This window comes from Ornithorhynchus anatinus, chromosome 13 (assembly GCF_004115215.2).
Source record: "Ornithorhynchus anatinus isolate Pmale09 chromosome 13, mOrnAna1.pri.v4, whole genome shotgun sequence".
In the NCBI taxonomy this organism is placed as follows: domain Eukaryota; kingdom Metazoa; phylum Chordata; class Mammalia; order Monotremata; family Ornithorhynchidae; genus Ornithorhynchus; species Ornithorhynchus anatinus.
Genome location: NC_041740.1, coordinates 42,217,749 through 42,234,798, shown reverse-complemented (window position 1 = coordinate 42,234,798; position 17,050 = coordinate 42,217,749). Strand labels below are relative to the sequence as shown.

The 17,050-nt window shown below is 56.6% G+C and overlaps 2 protein-coding genes across 2 annotated transcripts; one reads left to right on the top strand and one right to left on the bottom strand.

Annotated features, from left to right (window-relative positions):
* The first annotated feature begins 8,796 nt into the window (after positions 1 to 8,796).
* RNASE13 (ribonuclease A family member 13 (inactive)) lies at positions 8,797 to 9,285 on the top strand. Its single transcript, XM_001515543.1, has one exon. It carries the CDS (start codon positions 8,797 to 8,799, stop codon positions 9,283 to 9,285), a length of 489 nt encoding a protein of 162 aa, XP_001515593.1.
* Positions 9,286 to 10,177: 892 nt separating this feature from the next.
* TPPP2 (tubulin polymerization promoting protein family member 2) lies at positions 10,178 to 11,809 on the bottom strand. Its single transcript, XM_029078068.2, has 3 exons — positions 11,442 to 11,809; positions 10,915 to 11,068; positions 10,178 to 10,445 (listed from the first exon to the last, which is right to left on the bottom strand). The coding sequence occupies exons 1-3, from the start codon at positions 11,612 to 11,614 to the stop codon at positions 10,254 to 10,256; spliced, it is 519 nt and encodes a 172-aa protein (XP_028933901.1). The 5' UTR covers positions 11,615 to 11,809; the 3' UTR covers positions 10,178 to 10,253.
* Positions 11,810 to 17,050: the final 5,241 nt, after the last annotated feature.

Below are 17,050 nucleotides of genomic sequence, written 5' to 3'. Positions count from 1 at the left end.
GACTGAATAAATGAATGAGACGATCCAGGGCCCTTCTGTGACTGTAGAGGAAACTGAATCACTACCAGTGGCATGTACGTCCACTCCTAAGCTTCTCCCACTCCTGATCCTTGTCCCCTGGACTTCGGCTCTGTCCCCTGCCCCTTGCCTGATCTGTGTCGTATGGACACTCAGATGCAGGACTGACATAGAAGGAGTCTTCCCCTCCAGGGCCTGTGGGGGAAACTGAGGTCAAGGTGGGAAAGACAGCCCCTCGAGGCCTCGAGCCCCCGTCTCCTCCTTCCCCCTCCCGGTCTCCCTTATCACCTCCCCAGAGTCGGCCCTGGATGTCGGGGATCAGGGACCTACCTCTGGATAGAGGCAGCCGCCTTTCTTCCCATTCGACACTGGCCGAGTGAGAGCCAACCTTACGTTCTGCGGGTCACTCCTGCCCCCTGACTATTTGGGCCACAAGGTGGGGGGGGGGGGCTGTCCTCACAGTCTCCCAAATTCATTGGGAGAGGAGCTCCAGCTCCTCTGTCGTCGTCGTCCCTACACACAGACACACACAGACAAACACACTCCCAAGCACCGCAAGAGGAAAGCGGGGGGGTGTCGACTCAGTGCTGGAGGTGCCGCCTCCTCCGGGCCCCGAAGTAGGTGCCCCCAACACCCACCCCCCGCCCCGCATCCCCGCCCCGGCTCCTCGTTTCTGGAGTTTCAGAAAGGTCGAGCCAGGGTCCCGGGCCCCCTCAGAGCCCCCTGCCCCCTTCGGAGGCGGGGAGATGGGCCGGGGGGGGGGGGGGGGGGAGGGCCGCCCGAAAGATGAGGCGGGTTGGGGCTGAGGGGGGGGGGTGTTGGGGCTGGGGGGGGAGGGGTCGGGCTGGGGCTGAGGGGGGGGGGGGGGCGCTGGGCCGCCCCGGGCCCCGGAGAACAAAAGCGCAGCCGCGGCCGCCGCGGGTCGAGTTCTTTGTGACATTTTGTTGGGGGCCGGGCGGGAGGGGCCCGAGCCCACGGCGCCCACGGCACCCAGGGCACCCAGGGCAGGGCACCCGGAGCAGCCGGAGCAGCCGGAGCAGCCCGAGCACCCGGGGGAGCCTGCTCCCCTCCTCCCCGCCCCCGCCCCCCCAGCGACCCCCGCTCTCAGTCCCAGGGCCGGGCTCTTCGCCCGCTCCCCGCTCCCCGCTGCCGGTCCTCGGCCCCGCTGCCCCCCGCCTCCCCCCGGGCGAAGTTTTCTCTGGCGGCTCCGGGGCCGCCTCCACACCCTGCACCTGCTCCCGCTCCCGCTCCCGCTCCCGCTCCCGCTCGGGGAGCGCCCCCCACCCCCAACCCGGGGCCGGAGGAGCAGGGGTCGGGGCCGGGGCCGGGGCCGGGGGGCGGGGGAGCGGGGGCCGGGCCGGGGGGCGGGGGAGCGGGGGCCGGGCCGAGGGCCGGGGGAGGGGGCGGGGGAGCAGGGGCCGGGCTGAGGCCGGGGGGCGGGGGTGGGATGTGTTGGGGGATCTTACTCACGGGCCCGGGGGCGGCGGAGGGGAGCGGGGCGGGCGTGGGGCGGCGGGTCCGGCGGCGCGGGCGTCAGCCTTCCGTGGGGCCGGGGGAGATGCGCCGGGGCCCGGCCCGGCCCCCCCGACCCCCGCTCCCCGCCCCCTCCCCCGGCCCCGCCCCCGGCCGCACATTGTGTAGGGCAGGAGGCCTGGCGCGGCCATTGGCGGGCGGGGGGCGGCGGGGAGGGAGGGAGGGAGGGGCGGAGAAGGGGGCGAGAGAAGGATGAAGCCGGAGGCGGGGGGCGGGGGACGGGGGGCGAGGCGAGCGGGAGCCGGTCCCAGGGCACTGGACATAAGGCAGGAGAGGTCACATCCCGCCTATTCCCCTACTTCGGGGACCGACGGAGCCGGGTCCCCTCTCCACCCCCTCCCCACACTCCACCTTCCTCCTCCTCCTCCTCCTCCTCCTCTTCCTCCTCCTCTTCTCACAGACAGCACCGGAGAAGAAGGCCGCATATTTCCCCTCCCCTACACACAAACACACACACACACACACACACTCACTCACTCACACTCTCTCCATCCCGACGGCACAACCCCCTCTCCATCCCGACAGCCCGACCGCAAGTCCTCTGGCTCTGAGTCCAATCCCCACTTTACTTGAGGCTGGTGGCCGCCTACCAAAGGGCGACAATGGCCTTGGTTTTTTAATTATTATTATCAATAATAATAATAAATAGTATTTATTAAAAACTTACTGTCAAGCACTGTACTGGGCGCTAGGGGAGATGCAAGATAATCAGGTCGCACTCAGTCGCTGTTCCAGATGGGGCTCTGATGTTTGGGAGGCAAAAGAGAAAACAACGTCAGGCCCTACAAGAGTTAAACATGACAGAGGATGGCCTTTTCGTGGGCACGATGTGGCCTGGACCGTGGCTTCCTCATTGGCTTTTTCAGCTACACACACTCCTTGATGAACTTTACCCATTCCTTTCAAGTAAGAAACGAAGAGACAGACAGACAGACAGGGAGACCGAAAAATAGAGGCACCTTTCAGAGACTGGAACTGCCCCTGACTTGCCCCTTCAGCCTTCCCTTCTCCTGGCCAGGCACCCCAAATCCCCACCCTTCCCTCAGGACGGATTGTCTTTCTCCAGCCTGCCTAAGGAAGGGGAAACAGAGGTCGGATTTCAAGATGGGGCAGTGGTGGGGTGAGGGGTCCCGGCCTGACACGTCCACCTGCTGGTTCAGCCCAGTGTCTTGTAGCTTTTTAAACAGAAGCATATCATTGCAGCATCTCACCAGTTTATGGCCAACTCTGACCCCTCCCCCCCCACCCCGTTTTGGTTTTTTTTTGCCTGCCTGTGCCTCACCCTTCTCCCAGATCCTGTGTCTGGGTGTTCCCTTTCTATCACCAGGCACACCACGCAGCAGTTTCCCTCCCATTAGATTTCATCATGTTTGTGTCTGGGTCACTTTTGATTTTTTTCTGGTCAATTAAAAGGGTGTCCACTCCCCTGAGCATGCTTTCACTGCTTTCATCATCATCCTCAGAATGGACAAACTGCTGGGTAAATCAAATCAACCAATTAATGGTATTTATTGAGTACAAGGTGCTGGATTGGGTGCCTCCAATACAGAGCACTGCATTGCACCCCTACCCTTCGCAGGGTACTGTATTAGACAGGGAGAGTCCAGTACTAGATACCTTCCCTGCACAGAATGCTAAACTGGGCACCTACCATGCCCGAAGGGCTGTTCTGTGTGCCTGCTCTGTGCAGAGCACTGTTCTGGGAGCTTAGAGAACGTACAGAAGTTAAAGATCTCCTAACTCAAGGAGTTTATGGTCTAATAAGAGAGACAAGCAGACACGAAGTCAAAAATACAATAGGTTTAAAGCAGGGTGTGCTTAGGAGAGAAGATACAATTGATCAAAACAAGTAGATGAAACTGCAAGTGTTGAAGTGGCTGAGGGGATGACACGATTCGGAAGACGGTGGGATGAATCAGGGAAAGCCTTCTGGAGAAAGGCTTTGAAAGAGGGAAGCAGGGGGTTCCAGGCTAGGAGTTAGTCAATCTTGGCCACAATACTGGGAGACCACTCGCATTTTAGCTAACCCACTCTTCTAACTTCATTCTTGTCCTCACGGCCGTGGGGTCCACCCCATCGGACCCTCATAAGGTACCCCGGAGAGGGGGCGTGAGGGGAGGTCGAGAAAGCTGGCCGGAGGGGGGGAAGGGCAATGGGGTCTTCGGTCCCTGGTCTCCCGTCCCCTTTCCCGCCACCGGTGGGCTGGTTCGCTGGTGCTCGAGGTCAGCGCGGGGGTCTTCAGCCGGGGGACGTCCTGGCCGCGGCCTCCGCCCTCCTCCTGCTGTCCCGGCGGCAGCCGTCCCTCAGTTGCTGCAGGAGGTGGGGAGTCAAGGAAAGGGGAAGGGAGGGTGGAAGCCGGGGCAAACCGGGGAAAAGGGGGAGAATTAGAGGAGAAGGGGGGACTGGCCGCAAGACTCGGCCGCAGCTCCACCTTCCCCCTGGGTCTCCCTCGGCGGGACCTGTCCGAGCGGGAAGAGAGGCCGGACTGCGGCCCACCCCAGGCCCTTCCGGCCGCACTACCTAAGGAGGACGCTCCGGACCCGGCCCCGCCCCCGCTTCGGCCCGGTCAATCCCCGCCTCCCCGAACCCCCCCCCGAGCCCCGCCCCCCACACCCCGGGGCCCCGCCACACCCACCACACAAGGCTGACGGTCCCGCCCCCCGCACAGACCGGAAGGTCCCATGCAAAGCTGAAGGCCCCGCTCCCCGCACAGGCCTGAAGGTCCTTCGTCGTTCTCCATCCCCCGCCGGGCCTGCTGGGGCTGCCTGGCCCCTCCACTCGCAGGCCTGCCCACACCCTGGCTCCCACCCCAATTTAATAATGTTGGTATTTGTTAAGCGAATACATGGGTGTGGGATGTGACTCCCGGCTCTGCCACTTGTCAGCTGTGTGACTGTGGGCAAGTCACTTCAATTCTCTATGCCTCAGTTACCACATCTGTAAAATGGGGATTAACTGTGAGCCTCACGTGGGACAATCTGATGACCCTGTATCTCCCCCAGCGCTTAGAACAGTGCACGTAGTAAGCGCTTAACAAATACCAACATTATTATTATTATCCCATCCCCTCCCCCGCCACACCCATGCAGTCTGCTCACCACATTACACCCAGGTAGCATAGGGTGAGCGGTGAAGCAACGATCCATCCAGTACAGGGTCACCCTGGGGGCCTAGGGGCAGTGAACTTCCCGCCACCACTGGCAGACCCTGGGGCAGTGACCTTCCCCCAACACAAGGTGACCCCTGAGGAAGTGATCATCCTAGCCCCAAGGCTTGAGCACTCTAGACCGGACCAGCTGTCGGGCTGCCCCTTCCCAGTCTTGAGGGGGTGAGTCTGCTTTCTAAACTGAACATTGATCCAGACCTTTCAATCTCAGGAATAGCCCGCAGACACCGTTGGCAGTACTCAGACCCTTAAGGTCGACTTCTCTCCGCCCACCCAGGACACCAGCTTCAGGAGGGGAAAGGTCTGAAGCCTGGGGTTTGGATCCCTCTAGGCTCTTGATTTACCTAGCCTCTGCTCATGTCAGAACCAGAACTGGAACCCGGGCCTGGGGTTTAGACCTTCCAACCTAGTGCTGTCTTTTTGGCATATGAGTTTGTGCCCAGTTTCCCCCTCCCTAATCAACAACTTTCCCCCTGGCCCCACCTTCATGGAATTTCCAATCCAGTCCAGAAAACCAACTAGGGAAACCCTCACAGATCCCAGTGACCAGGAGTTAGGCTATCAGTGGCTTTTGCAAACACTGTTTATCGTAAGTTCACTTTGTAATTTGTAGCTGCATTACACCAAGGCTTCACCTCTGCAGGCAAACAAGTCAGTGAGGGGACAAATGAATCCGAGGGCAGCAATTACAGAGGATTTAAACACTTCTTTTTTTAAACGGTATTTGTTAAACGCTTCCATGCATCAGGCACTTTACTATGCGCTGGGGTAGATACAGAATAATCAAGTTGGACGCAGTCCATTGTCCCTCTTGGGGCTCACAGTCTTAATCTCCATTTGACAGATGAGGTAACCGAGGCCCAGAGAAGTCAAATGACTTACCCAGGGTCACATAGCAGACAAGTGGTGGAACAGGGCTTGGAACCCAGCTGATTCTTTGATTCTCAGGCCCATGCCCTTACCCTTAGTCCATGCTGCTTGAGTATTCAGTTTATGGAAAGAAGTGAGGACTGACACGGCATTAAGAGGCAGGTAGAGTGGTGAATAGGCCTCGATTAATCTCGGAAGGTTTCCTCGAAGTCGATTTTGAATTGAGTTCACAGAGCCCAGGGGAAAGCAAAATGGAGGGAGAATCCATTCTAGAATCTAGAATTCCATTCCCTGCATGTCCCTTATTCTGTCCTTATTATCTTCCCCTCTTTGTCACAAAAGCATAAAGCTGGAGTTTCTGCCCTCAAAGAGCTGACTACCTCTCCAAGGCCTGAAGTGGTCCCAGATAGTCAAACGTTCAACAAACAGAAGAGGAACTCCCCCTTATTTAGAACCTCCACCCTCTCCTCTCCCGACCTCTTCCTTCTCTCCATCCTTCTATCCTCCGGAGAGAAGGGAACCCGGAACCAAATCCTTTTCCCCTCTGCCAGCCAGTCAGGCCATCCTTCCCCCTCCCCCGTGAAACACCAGTAAAGAGCGGGGGACTTTTAAATGCCCAGATCCGGCCTGAGTCTGGCTGAGTCCAGCCTTGGACAGAGCAGGTCGGACTGGGGGGGGGGGGGGGGGTTGGGGGGGACCCCCGCCCAATGTGTCTACAGCAAAGCTAAGGAGGACGCGGCTACCTCTGCTCCTTGAGAAGCAGCGTGGCTCAGTGGAAAGAGCCCGGGCTTGGGAGTCAGAGGTCATGGGTTGTAATCCCAGCTCCGCCGCTTGCCATCTGTGTGGCTTTGGGCAAGTCACTTAACTTCTGTGTGCCTCAGTTACCTCATCTGTAAAATGGGGATTAAAACTCTGAGCCCATGTGGGACAACCTGATCACCTTGTATCCCCCAGCGCTTAGAACAGTGCTTTGCACATAGTAAGCGTTTACCAAATACCAACATTATTATTGTATTACCGAGCCGCCGGAGCCTTAGGTGTGAGGAAGGGGCAGGGCCACTAGGTGGCAGGAGAAGGCTGCTGGTTGGAGCAGCTTCGCTACAGGGAAAAGAAGGAAGGGAAAGGGCCGCAGTCCCGACCTAATCGGGCTAGGAGGAGAAGGGGTCGGGGTGGGGGTGAGGGGTCACTACCTTTGGCTGCAGAAGAAGGAAGAGCACAGACGGGGAGAACTCCATTTGCATCCACGGGGACCAGGGACACCCCCGGAGCCGGGTAGCCGTAGGTTTGGAACCAGTGTCAGGAAGCTCTTCTTTGGTGAGGGAAAGTGTGGAAAGAGTATGTGTCTGGGAGCTAGGAAACCTGGGTTCTAGGGCTGTCTCTGCCACTTACCAGCTGTGGGGCCTTGGGCAAGTCACTTAATCGCTCAGTGTCTCAGTTTCCTTATCTGTAATACTTGCACTGCAGTGCTTGGCACAGAGTAAGCACTTAATTTATTATCCCTCTCAGATCATGAGAGCCTAGTGGGACAGGGACAGTGTTTGATGATCTTATATCTATCCCAGTGCTCAGCACACAGTAAGCATTTAATAAATCCCATCATCGTCATTATCATTCTTCCCTCAGTAGAAAGTGAGCCCAGGGAATCCATTCTGACCGGAACCTATACGGCCGCGTACACCAGCAGAGCCCAGAGGGGGTCTGTAGACATCCATGGATAAGCGACCATGTTGGGTCATTGGGTTGGAGAAGGGAAACTGAAGCGTTAGGATAGTCTGTGCTGGGTCTCTGGAAGGAGATTCAAGGAGAGGGAAGGGAGAGTTAGGAGTGATGGATGGTTCATCCCCAACATGATGGCCTCCAAGGAGGGCAGTTAGAAGATGATTCCTCCAAGCGACCTGATGGCCTTGTCACAGAGAGTCCTGAACTGGGCAGGCCTTGGGGCTGACCCAGATGGTGCTGCTTGTAATCTTGTGTTCTTGGCTTCAGCCAAGGCCTCAAAATATCTGGCTGAAGACAAATTGAAGAGAAAGATGAGGAAGATGATGATCTGTCCTACTGCAGCGTGAGCAGTGGAAAGAGCACGGGCTTTGGAGTCAGGGCTCATGAGTTCGAATCCCAGCTCTGCCACTTGTCAGCTGTGTGACTGTGGGCAAGTCACTTAACTTCTCTGTGCCTCAGTTCCCTCATCTGTAAAATGGGGATTAAGACTGTGAGCCCCACGTGGGACAACCTGATTCCCCTGTGTTTACCCCAGCGCTTAGAACAGTGCTCTGCACATAGTAAGCGCTTAACAAATACCAACATTATTATTATTATTACTGAGAATTGAAGTGAAAGAGGAAGGACAGCATGAGAGCAGAATCGCCCCCTTTCCAGATTAGCAACAGGGCAGGAGCGGCCTCATGTAAGAGCAGCCCTGCGGTCTCCAGTGTGGAACCAAGGATCACTCAGGGCTATTATGTTTAGGGGGTGGTGGATAGGGAAGGCCCAAGCTCTGGGTGCTCCAAAGCATTTCAGGCCTAGCCTTGAGAGAGAGAGAGAGAGAGAGAGAAAGTGGCTAAGGATGCCCACTTATCAGGGCTCTGGTCTTGCCCCCTCAGCGGCTCCATAGTCCATGCCATCCAAAGCCAGGTCTGTGGGGAAGGGAAGGGGACAGGAAGAGGGGGCAGGTAAAAGGGCACAAGATCAAAAGCACTGTAGGAGGGACGGTTGCGGAAGGAACTGGGTGTTCAGGCTTCCAGCTCCTGACCCTGTCACGACCTGTTTAGAAGACCTTAGAAGACTGGCCTGTCCCTCAGGTCTCCCAACCCTCCCACTGGTTCAGCCCCTCCCAGGTCCTAATTATCACTCCAGATAAAAGGCAACCCCTTCCTCCTCCCACTGCCCTCATAGTGACCAGGATCTCTGCAGCAGCCGCAGTCCCAGGGTGAAGAGAGGAGACCCAGGAACCGAGGTCAGGAGGGATTCACGGGGGGTCAGTGAGAGGTCGGTGGGATTGGTGATCAATGAGGACACAGGCACTGGGTTGGGGGTCATTACAGTCACAAAGGAGACGTTGGTGGAGGCACAGGCCCGGAGGAACCAATAAGAAAGGGTCATGGAGGTCAGTGGGTGGATTGGGAGAGGTCTAGGAGAAGGCTGGGGTGTCTCAGGGGAGGAGTCACCCCATCCCATCCCTCTCTCCATCTCCCCTCTCCCCGCTAGGTGTGATGGCACCAGCTCCCCCCAGGACCTCCACGCTGTTCCCGCTATTCTTCATCCTCGCCCTGGACCCCGTGCCGGCCCCGGCTTTGCTCCCCTCCCTGTCGTCGAAGGCCCGAACCTTCCGGCTGATGCATATTGATTTTCCCAGGTCCGAGTTCGCACCCGGGTTCCGGGGCTACTGCAACGGCCTGATGGCTTATGTACGCGCGCAGCGTGAGAGCTGGCAGTGCCCGGAGAAGCACTTTGTGCTGCACGCGCCCGCGGCCACCGTGCGCGCCATCTGCGCGCACACTGACTCCTTCTGCGAAGACTTTGGCGAGTTCTGCACGCGCAGTCACAAGCCCCTTCCAGTGACCACATGCGCCCGCACCCCTGGGCTGCCCCCCTCGGTCTGCCGCTACAATGCCACCGTGCATGTCCAGTCCCACAGAGTCTGGCTACTCTGCTCCAGCAAGTTCGAGGGCTTCCCGATGGATGTCATTGGTGTCTCTTAGGCGGGTGGGAGGCGCCAAGCGAAGCCTTGTTGTGGGGGGGGTGGCGGGGGAGGCAGGGAGCGGGGTAGGCAGCAGGGTGGGGAGCGGGGTTGGAAGTCCAGCCCAGGCCTCTGTGAGGAAACAAGCCCCACACCTCTGATTCAGCTCTCCCTCCCCACCCCTTCCCCCACTTAGCTCCGGGGTAACAGAGGAGCCTCAGGAATCTGAGCCTCACGGTCACCATTCCGCCTTCACAAATAGCTTTCTTCCCCCAAAGGGTCATGACTCTTCCCTCTCCTGAAGTTTCACTCTCGGGTGAGAGGGATCAGGATACTTGGGGATGGATCTAGGGTTCTGGGTTCCCTGAGAGGCCCTTCTCCCTCCTGTCATGTTCAGGCCCCTTGTGTACTAGGGAGGGGGTGTGTGCAGTGTGGGGGTTTTCTCCCAGCCCCATCCCCCACCCTGACTAGGGGGTCTGTGGAGGGGGGGGAATGGTCCTACTGCAATCTGGTATCTTGAGAAATGTGGGAGAGAGTTGGAGACCTGAGAGAGAGACTCTGAGAGGTTGTATCTGATAGATACAAGTAAACTGAGGGACAGTCCCTGAAAACAATAGAAGACAAACAAGAGAGACTCTTTCTGAGACAGAGCCGAAAGGTCATCTCTGGGTGACAGACTTGAGAACCCCATATCCTAGGGGTCCCACAACTGCCTGCCTTTAGGCAAGGGGGGAAGAAGGAACTCTGATCTTCCTGATTTCCAATCCCCCTGTCCGGGGGAGGGAAGAAAAAGAGAGAGGTTTGTGGAGATGAAATGACCCGTGGGAGGGCAGTGGCCTAGGACTCTCTGGCTCCAGGCAGGGGATCTGGGCTGGGGTTCCCAGGTGAGGCTCTTTCCCAGACGCTACCCCATCTACTGCTGTTGCACAGAGTTTATTGTCTCCACCGGCATCCCCACGGTTGGGGGAGAGTTCCCCAGCTCCCAGCTCCCTATGCCCCGGTCTTCTTGTCATAGGTGCCTGCACCCTTGTAGGCGCCCACGTAGCCGGAGTGGTCCTGCACATCTTCACGCCCCGCGATCCCCTTGCCTTTGCCGCTCTCGTCAAAGCGCTCTTTGTGTGAGCCCGTGTAATGGCTGGTGTCGGTCAGCCGATCCACACCGCCTACAGAGGTCATCGCTTTCTGCGCCCAGACACGGGCCCCGGCCAGAGACCGGGGCCAGCCACTGTCAGATGGCCTGCTCTGAGCAGCCTCCGCCCAACAGAAGCCCCCTCCCTGAGTCCCAGCCCTCCTTCCCCCTTAACACCTCGTAGACCTGGTCCCTGGGGATTAGTCCCACCGAGCTGGCCTGGGACAGGGAAGGGCTGCACTCGAAAGACTTGTTCAGACTGACCCATGGAGTGGGGGGGTGGATTGGGGCGGGCTGGACCTCTGTAGGGACCTGGGTTGTCTGGGATTCCTGTCCCTCCTGGTCTCCCCCTCCTCCTCTTCACTTCCCTCCCACCCTCCTCACCCCCTTTCCCCCCCTTTTCCTCTCCTCGCCTCCCCTTGCCCTCTCAGAGGGTGGGGTTGGGGCCGGCCCTCCAAGAGACAGGGTCTTTGAGGGAGAGAGGCCCCAGGCGGGGTCGGAAGTCTGGGTGAGAGGACTCACTGTGACGCCGGTGGGCGTCGGCCCCTTGCCCTCCATGAGGCGGAAGACGGTCTGCAGCACCTCGTCTGCGCTCTGACCCTTGAAGCGTTTGGCACCCAACTCCTTCACCGCCTCTTGGAACTGCTGCCACGTGATGGTGCGGGCACTCTTCTGCCTGCCCATGGACAAAACAGCGCTGAGCCTCCAGCCACATCCCTGGACCCAGTGCAAGAGCCCAGAAGACTCCGTGGCCTGAGACCCACAAGAGTGGATGAACGAGCAAGAGAACCTGCCCCTCTCTCACCCTCCTCCCAGGGACCCCACCTCCCCTCATGTTCTCTTGCCCTTGTGTCTCCCTCTAACTCCCTGGGTCATCCAGAACCCCCCAGCCCGTAGTCTCTCACCCTTAGTACATCTCCATGTATCCAGTAGGAGCTCAATAAACAATGCCATGTCTCCATTTATCCTACCAGTTATCCCACATCCACTGCCTGAAAAAGGGGAAAGCGTTCTCCAAAACCCTCTGGGCCCCACTCCTCGACCCTTACTTGACTTTGCTAAAGACAATGTCCACATCGGTAGAGGTGATGAATTTCCCATCCAGGATGCCACAATCCTTGCAAAGCTTTGAAAAGTTCTTGTTGTTGAGATCAGTGCCTTGGCTGGAAGAGTCTCCATAGGCAGCAAAGCGCTGGAAAGTTTTCTCTGCCTCTGAGGCCATGGTTCAGCTGGGGGCAGCGACAGCGAGGGAGATGGCGGAGCAGGGGATCAGGGCTTGAGGGGGAGATGAGAAGTTGCAGGAAGGATTGGGCAGGGAGGAGGCTGAGCAAGGGTGAGGAAGGGGTAGAGCAGCTGGGACAGATGCCTGCAGCTGAGTGAGCAGATGGTCTCTTTGTGGGGGGCAGGCACTGGTTGGGGGTGGGGAGGGAATGGGGAGGCCAACTGTGACCTCATCACTGCCTCTGTGACCACATCACCAGCTCCACTCCCATGGCGACTGCTACCAAACGGCTACCACACTGATCCAAGGGCTATGAGAAGCCGTGTGGCTCAGTGGAAAGAGCCTGGGCTTGGGAGTCAGAGGTCATGGGTTCGAATCCTGACTCTGCCACTTAGCTGGGTGACTGTGGGCAAGTCACTTCTCTGTGCCTCAGTTACCTCATCTGTAAAATGGGGATTAACTGTGAGCCTCATGTGGGACAACCTGATCACCCTGTATCTACCCCAGCACTTAGAACATTGGTCTACACATAGTAAGTGCTTAACAAATACCAACATTGCTATTATTATCATCTCCCGCCTCGACTACTGCATTGGCCTCCTCACTGACTTCCCTGCTTCCAGAGTTTTTCCCATCCCAGTCCATACTTCACTCAGCTACCCAGATTTTTTTTTTTAAACCTCTCTGTGTATATCTCCCCACTTCTCAAAAACCTCCAAGGGTTGCCCATCCATCTTCACATCAACCGGGAACTCCTTACTCTACGGTTTAAAGCAGTCAGTCAGGTCCCCACTCCTACCTAATCTTGCTCATCTCCCGCTACAACCCAGACCATACACCTCACTCAGCTAACAACAATCTACTCACTGTACCTCCTTCTCACCTATCTCGCCACTGACCCCTTTGATCAAGTCCTCACTCTGGTCTGGAACTCCTTCCCCCTTCATATCAGACAGACCACACGCTCCCACCTTCAAGGGGTAGGTCTGTGAAGGGGGAGAGGCCCCAGGTTGGGTAGGTCCCCACCTTCAAAGCTCTGCTAAAATCCCATCTCCTTTCCCTGCTCTATTCGCCCCCATCTGTGTTACCTCTGATTAATCAATTGTATTTATTGAGGGCTTACTGTGGGCAGAGAGAGCAGTGTATTAAATGCCTGAGAGAATACAATATAACAGAGTTGGTAGACACATTCCCTTTCCATAAGGAGCTTACAGTCTAAAGGGACTCAGGTCAGTACACCTTAAACCCTTTGTTGTTTTTTTAAATGGCATTTGTTAGGTGCATAGGACATTTCAGGCACTTTCCTAACCACTGGGTTAGATACAAAGTAATCAGATCGGACACAGTCCGTGTCCGACATGGGGCTCATAGATTTAAACCCTATTTTACAGATGAGGTAATGGGACCAGAGAAGTTAAGTGACTTGCCAAAGGTCACACAGCAGACAAGTAGAGCCGAGATCAGAACCCAGGTCCTTCTGACTCCTAGACCCATGCTCTATCCGCTAGACCACACTCCTTTCCAACCCCATAGTGCTTATGTACATATCCTTATACTCTGCTACGTCTCCTGACTAATTTATTTTAATGTCCATCTCCCTCTCTAGTTTCTAAGCTCCTTGAAGTTAGGTATCCCATCTACCAATTCTATTGTGGTGTACTCTCCCAAGTGCTTAGTGTGGTGGACGGTACATAATAAAGGCTCAGCAGAGAAGCAGCCTGGCCCCCTGGTGGAAATGGCATGGACCTGGGAGTCAGAGGACCTGTTCTCTAATCCCAGCCCCACCATTTGTCTGCTGTGTGACCCTGGGTAAGTCACTTAACTTCTCTGGTCCAGCTACCTCATCTGTAAAATGGGGACTATGACTGAGCCTTATGTGGAATAGGGACTATGTCCACCTCGATTATCTCGTATGTACCCCAGCGCTTAGTAGAGTGCCTTGCACATAGTAAGTGCTTAACAGATACCATTAAAAAAAACTACTACTGTTTAATGAATTAATGAGTAGTACTGATTGATTCAGTCCTCTAATACCAACCCAGCCACTTGTACCTCACGCTCATCTCTCTTGCTATCAACCGCTTGCTCACACCCTCTCTCCTTCCTGTAACTCCTTTCCTCTTCAGAGAGGACAGATCATCACTTTCCCCACTTTCAAAGCCCTACTTATTATTACTGTTATTATGGTATTTGTTAAGCACTATGTGCCAAGCACTGTTCTAAAATCACATCTCCTCCAGGGAGCCTTCCCTGAAGAATTTCTCATCTCCCTAACCTATTTTCCCTTCCTTCCGCATCATCTACACATTTCAGTCTGGATCCCCTCACCATCGCCCTCACCCCTGCACTCACAGCACTTACGTACATATCCTTATACTTGGTTGCCTTCCCAACTTCCAATTTATTTTACATATTTTTAAAACATATACTATAAATTATATATTCATATTAATGTCTGTCTATCCCTCTAGACTGTATGCTTGTTATGGGCAGGGAACGTGTCAGCTAATTCTGTTGTCTTGTACTCTCCCAAGTACTTAGAACAGTCTTGTGCACTTAGTAAGCAGTCGGTAAATACCGTTGATTGACTGATTATTTAAGTGTTATGTACGGCTCTGCCCACGATAAGCACTCAATAAATATCACTGATTGAATAATACTGACAGCTCACTATGGGCAGAGCAGTGTACTAAGCACTTGGGAGAGTACAATAGTTAAAGGACACGATTTCTGTCCTCAAGGAAATTGTAAGGTACATCAAACCTACAGACAGTCAAACAAATTACATGTACATGAAGCAACTAAGAATAAAATTTTGTACATAAGTGCTTTAAGGAGACAAATACCAGGGGTATTTCCACTAGGGATGCTGGGGGAGGTTTGGCACTAGGAGGATCATCTGTACTGGTTGCCGGGAGGGGAGGTCTATACTCTATGGTATTGTATTCTCCCAAGTGCTTATTAGAGTGCTCTGCACACAGTAAGCACTCAATCTATGGTATTTATCGACTGCTTGCCACTTACTCTAATAAGCAAGCAATCAATCAATTGTATTTACTGAGTGCTTACTGTGTGCAGAGCACTGTATTAAACAGTTGGGAGACCTTGGAACAGTGGCCGGCACATAGTAAGCGCTTAATAAATACCATTATCATTATTATAATATAACAGAGTGGGTAGACATGTTCCCTGCCCACAAAGAGCTTCCAGTCTAGAGGGGGAGACGAGCACTCGGGAAAGTACGGTACATCAGCATTAATAAAGATGTTCCCTGACAACAAGGAGCTTGCGGTCTAGAAGAACTGTCATTGATGGGTTGATTGACTGGAAGGGGGCTGCACCAAGGGAGACTGCACCAGGGAGGACTGCACTGGATGGGGGGGGGGCTGCACCAGGGGAAGCTGCACCAGAAAGCCCAGGCTGCATCAGGAACAACCTGGTTTGGACTCCAACCGGCCAAGAGATTCTAGTGATGCCATTCTCTGCAGTCAGACAGTTGGTGGGCGTGAGACTGGTCTAGAGAACACACCCCTGACTCTGCTCCCAATGTCTCTGGCTCCAAGCCCAGGGCAGGGCCTCACCTCAGACTGGGAACCTGGGAGCCTTAGGGAGGCCTGGTCCCCCCCTCACTCTCACCTCCAGCTCCCAGGTCTGCCCCATCCCCCAGCCCACCAGCCCGGTCTAGACTAAAACTGATCCCATTCCCCCCGACTCCCGGCCCAGTAGGACAATCCCCAAAGGAAATTTCCTGCTGCTTACCCCTCTAGCCTTCCACCTTCCCTCCCCACTCTGGCACCTGGGACCCTTATCGAGTTCCCCTGAGTCATCCTGACCCAGAGACACATTTAGACCCACAGACACTGCTCTGCTCCCTCCCCTTCTTGGCAGTACTCCCTCCCCCCTCGACTAACCCCCACCCCCAAAACCCCTGCCCTTCCAACTCCATGGAGTCCCAACACCACAGGGACCCTTACTCCACGCAGACCCCAGGCTCCAGAGATCCAGACACCAAGGACCCAGACATTCTGCACTGCTATTAAACAAGAGAGGGAACAGCAGCAGTCATCGTATTTATTGAGTTTTTACTGTGTGCAGAGCACTGTACTAAGCGCTAAGCTGAGCTCCCATAAGGAGCTTACAGTCTAGAGGGGAGCTTACGGTCTCAGCACCAGCAGCACCAGAAGCAACAACAAGCCCCAGACTCTGGCTCATTGGCCCTGCTTCCCTTCCCCACAACCAACCCTGTACTGTAAACCAACCCCACAACAGTAAAGGGTTAAATCACCAAGGAGAGCCGGGGGGACGGGGGGGGGGGGGAACGGGGGGGCTGGGCTGGGGTCCAGGATGCCTGAGTCCTGTGCCCAGCTCCTCAGGGAGCGGGCAGAGGGAGGGACGTGAGAGGGAATGGGGACTGGGGTGGGGGCAGGGATTTCCTGATTCCCAACCCCAGTCCCGGGAATGGAGCCCTAGGAATGAGGGAGCCAAGGTTTTGGGATGACCCTGCCCCCCTCCCTGCGTCCTCCTCCTCCTTCTCCCGCCACTCCCCGTTTCTCTCTCTCCCTGCTTTCTCCCTCCCACGGCCTTTGCCAAGAGAGGAAGAAAGGAACATTGATGCGGGGGGCCGGGGGAGGGGGTGGCTGGGCTTCCCACTGACCATTGTCCCCCCGGCCTTGGGTCGGCTCCTTGGAGAGAGAGAGAGAGAAACCCGGGGCAACATCCCCAACCCCCCCAGGAGACCCCTACCCCGCCCAGGAGCTCCCTATTGTGCGTGAGGGTGGGGGTCGTGGCGGGGGGGGCGGGGGGGGGAGGCGGGGGAGGGAAGGGGAGGAAGAGAGAAAAAGGCGTGAACCCTGCCTCCGGAGGGGAAGGAGGGGAGATTTAGAGATCGAGAGAGTGACAGAAGCAGAGGCAGACCCGGAAAGAGAAAGGCACAGGCACAGAGACAGACATGGGCACAGAAACAGAGAAAGAGACTGACCCACCGGCAGAAATAGAGTCGGAAAGACACCTAGAGGCAGGGGCACCCACAGAAACAGAGAAACGGACACTTATTCCGGGGGTCCGGGGTGGGGGGCGGGTAGGCGGGGCGGGCCGGGTCGTCCCTCTCCACCTCCCCCGACCCGGGTGGGGTCGGAGGGGAGGGGTCTCTTGGGTCCCCGCCCGGGACACACTGTCCTCTCGCCCCCCACCCCCCGTTCTGTTTACCCGAAGTCTCAGCCTCGGGGCGGGGGGGAATCCCCGCCCTCTCGAGGGCCGGGACCTGCAGCCTCGCCCCCGCCCCCGCCGTCCCAGCCTCTATTTCTAGCCCCTCCCCTGGCCCCCGTCCCCGTCCCCGTCCCCCTCCCCCGGGCCCGTCCCGCGCCTGTTTTCCAACTTGGAAGCGCCGAGGAGCCGAGCGGGGCCGGAGGGGAGGAGCGGAGGTACCGGCCTCACTGT

What these genes read in the sequence shown, in the direction of transcription:
- TPPP2 (XM_029078068.2), bottom strand. Translation starts at nt 11,614, where the DNA reads ATGGCCTCAGAGGCAGAGAAAACTTTCCAGCGCTTTGCTGCCTATGGA. An exon ending in ATTGTCTTTAGCAAAGTCAA is followed by an intron (nt 11,069 to 11,441) that starts GTAAGGGTCGAG and finishes GTCCATGGGCAG; the next exon opens with GCAGAAGAGTGCCCGCACCA. An exon ending in CGACGCCCACCGGCGTCACA is followed by an intron (nt 10,446 to 10,914) that starts GTGAGTCCTCTC and finishes GTCTGGGCGCAG; the next exon opens with AAAGCGATGACCTCTGTAGG.
- RNASE13 (XM_001515543.1), top strand. Translation starts at nt 8,797, where the DNA reads ATGGCACCAGCTCCCCCCAGGACCTCCACGCTGTTCCCGCTATTCTTC.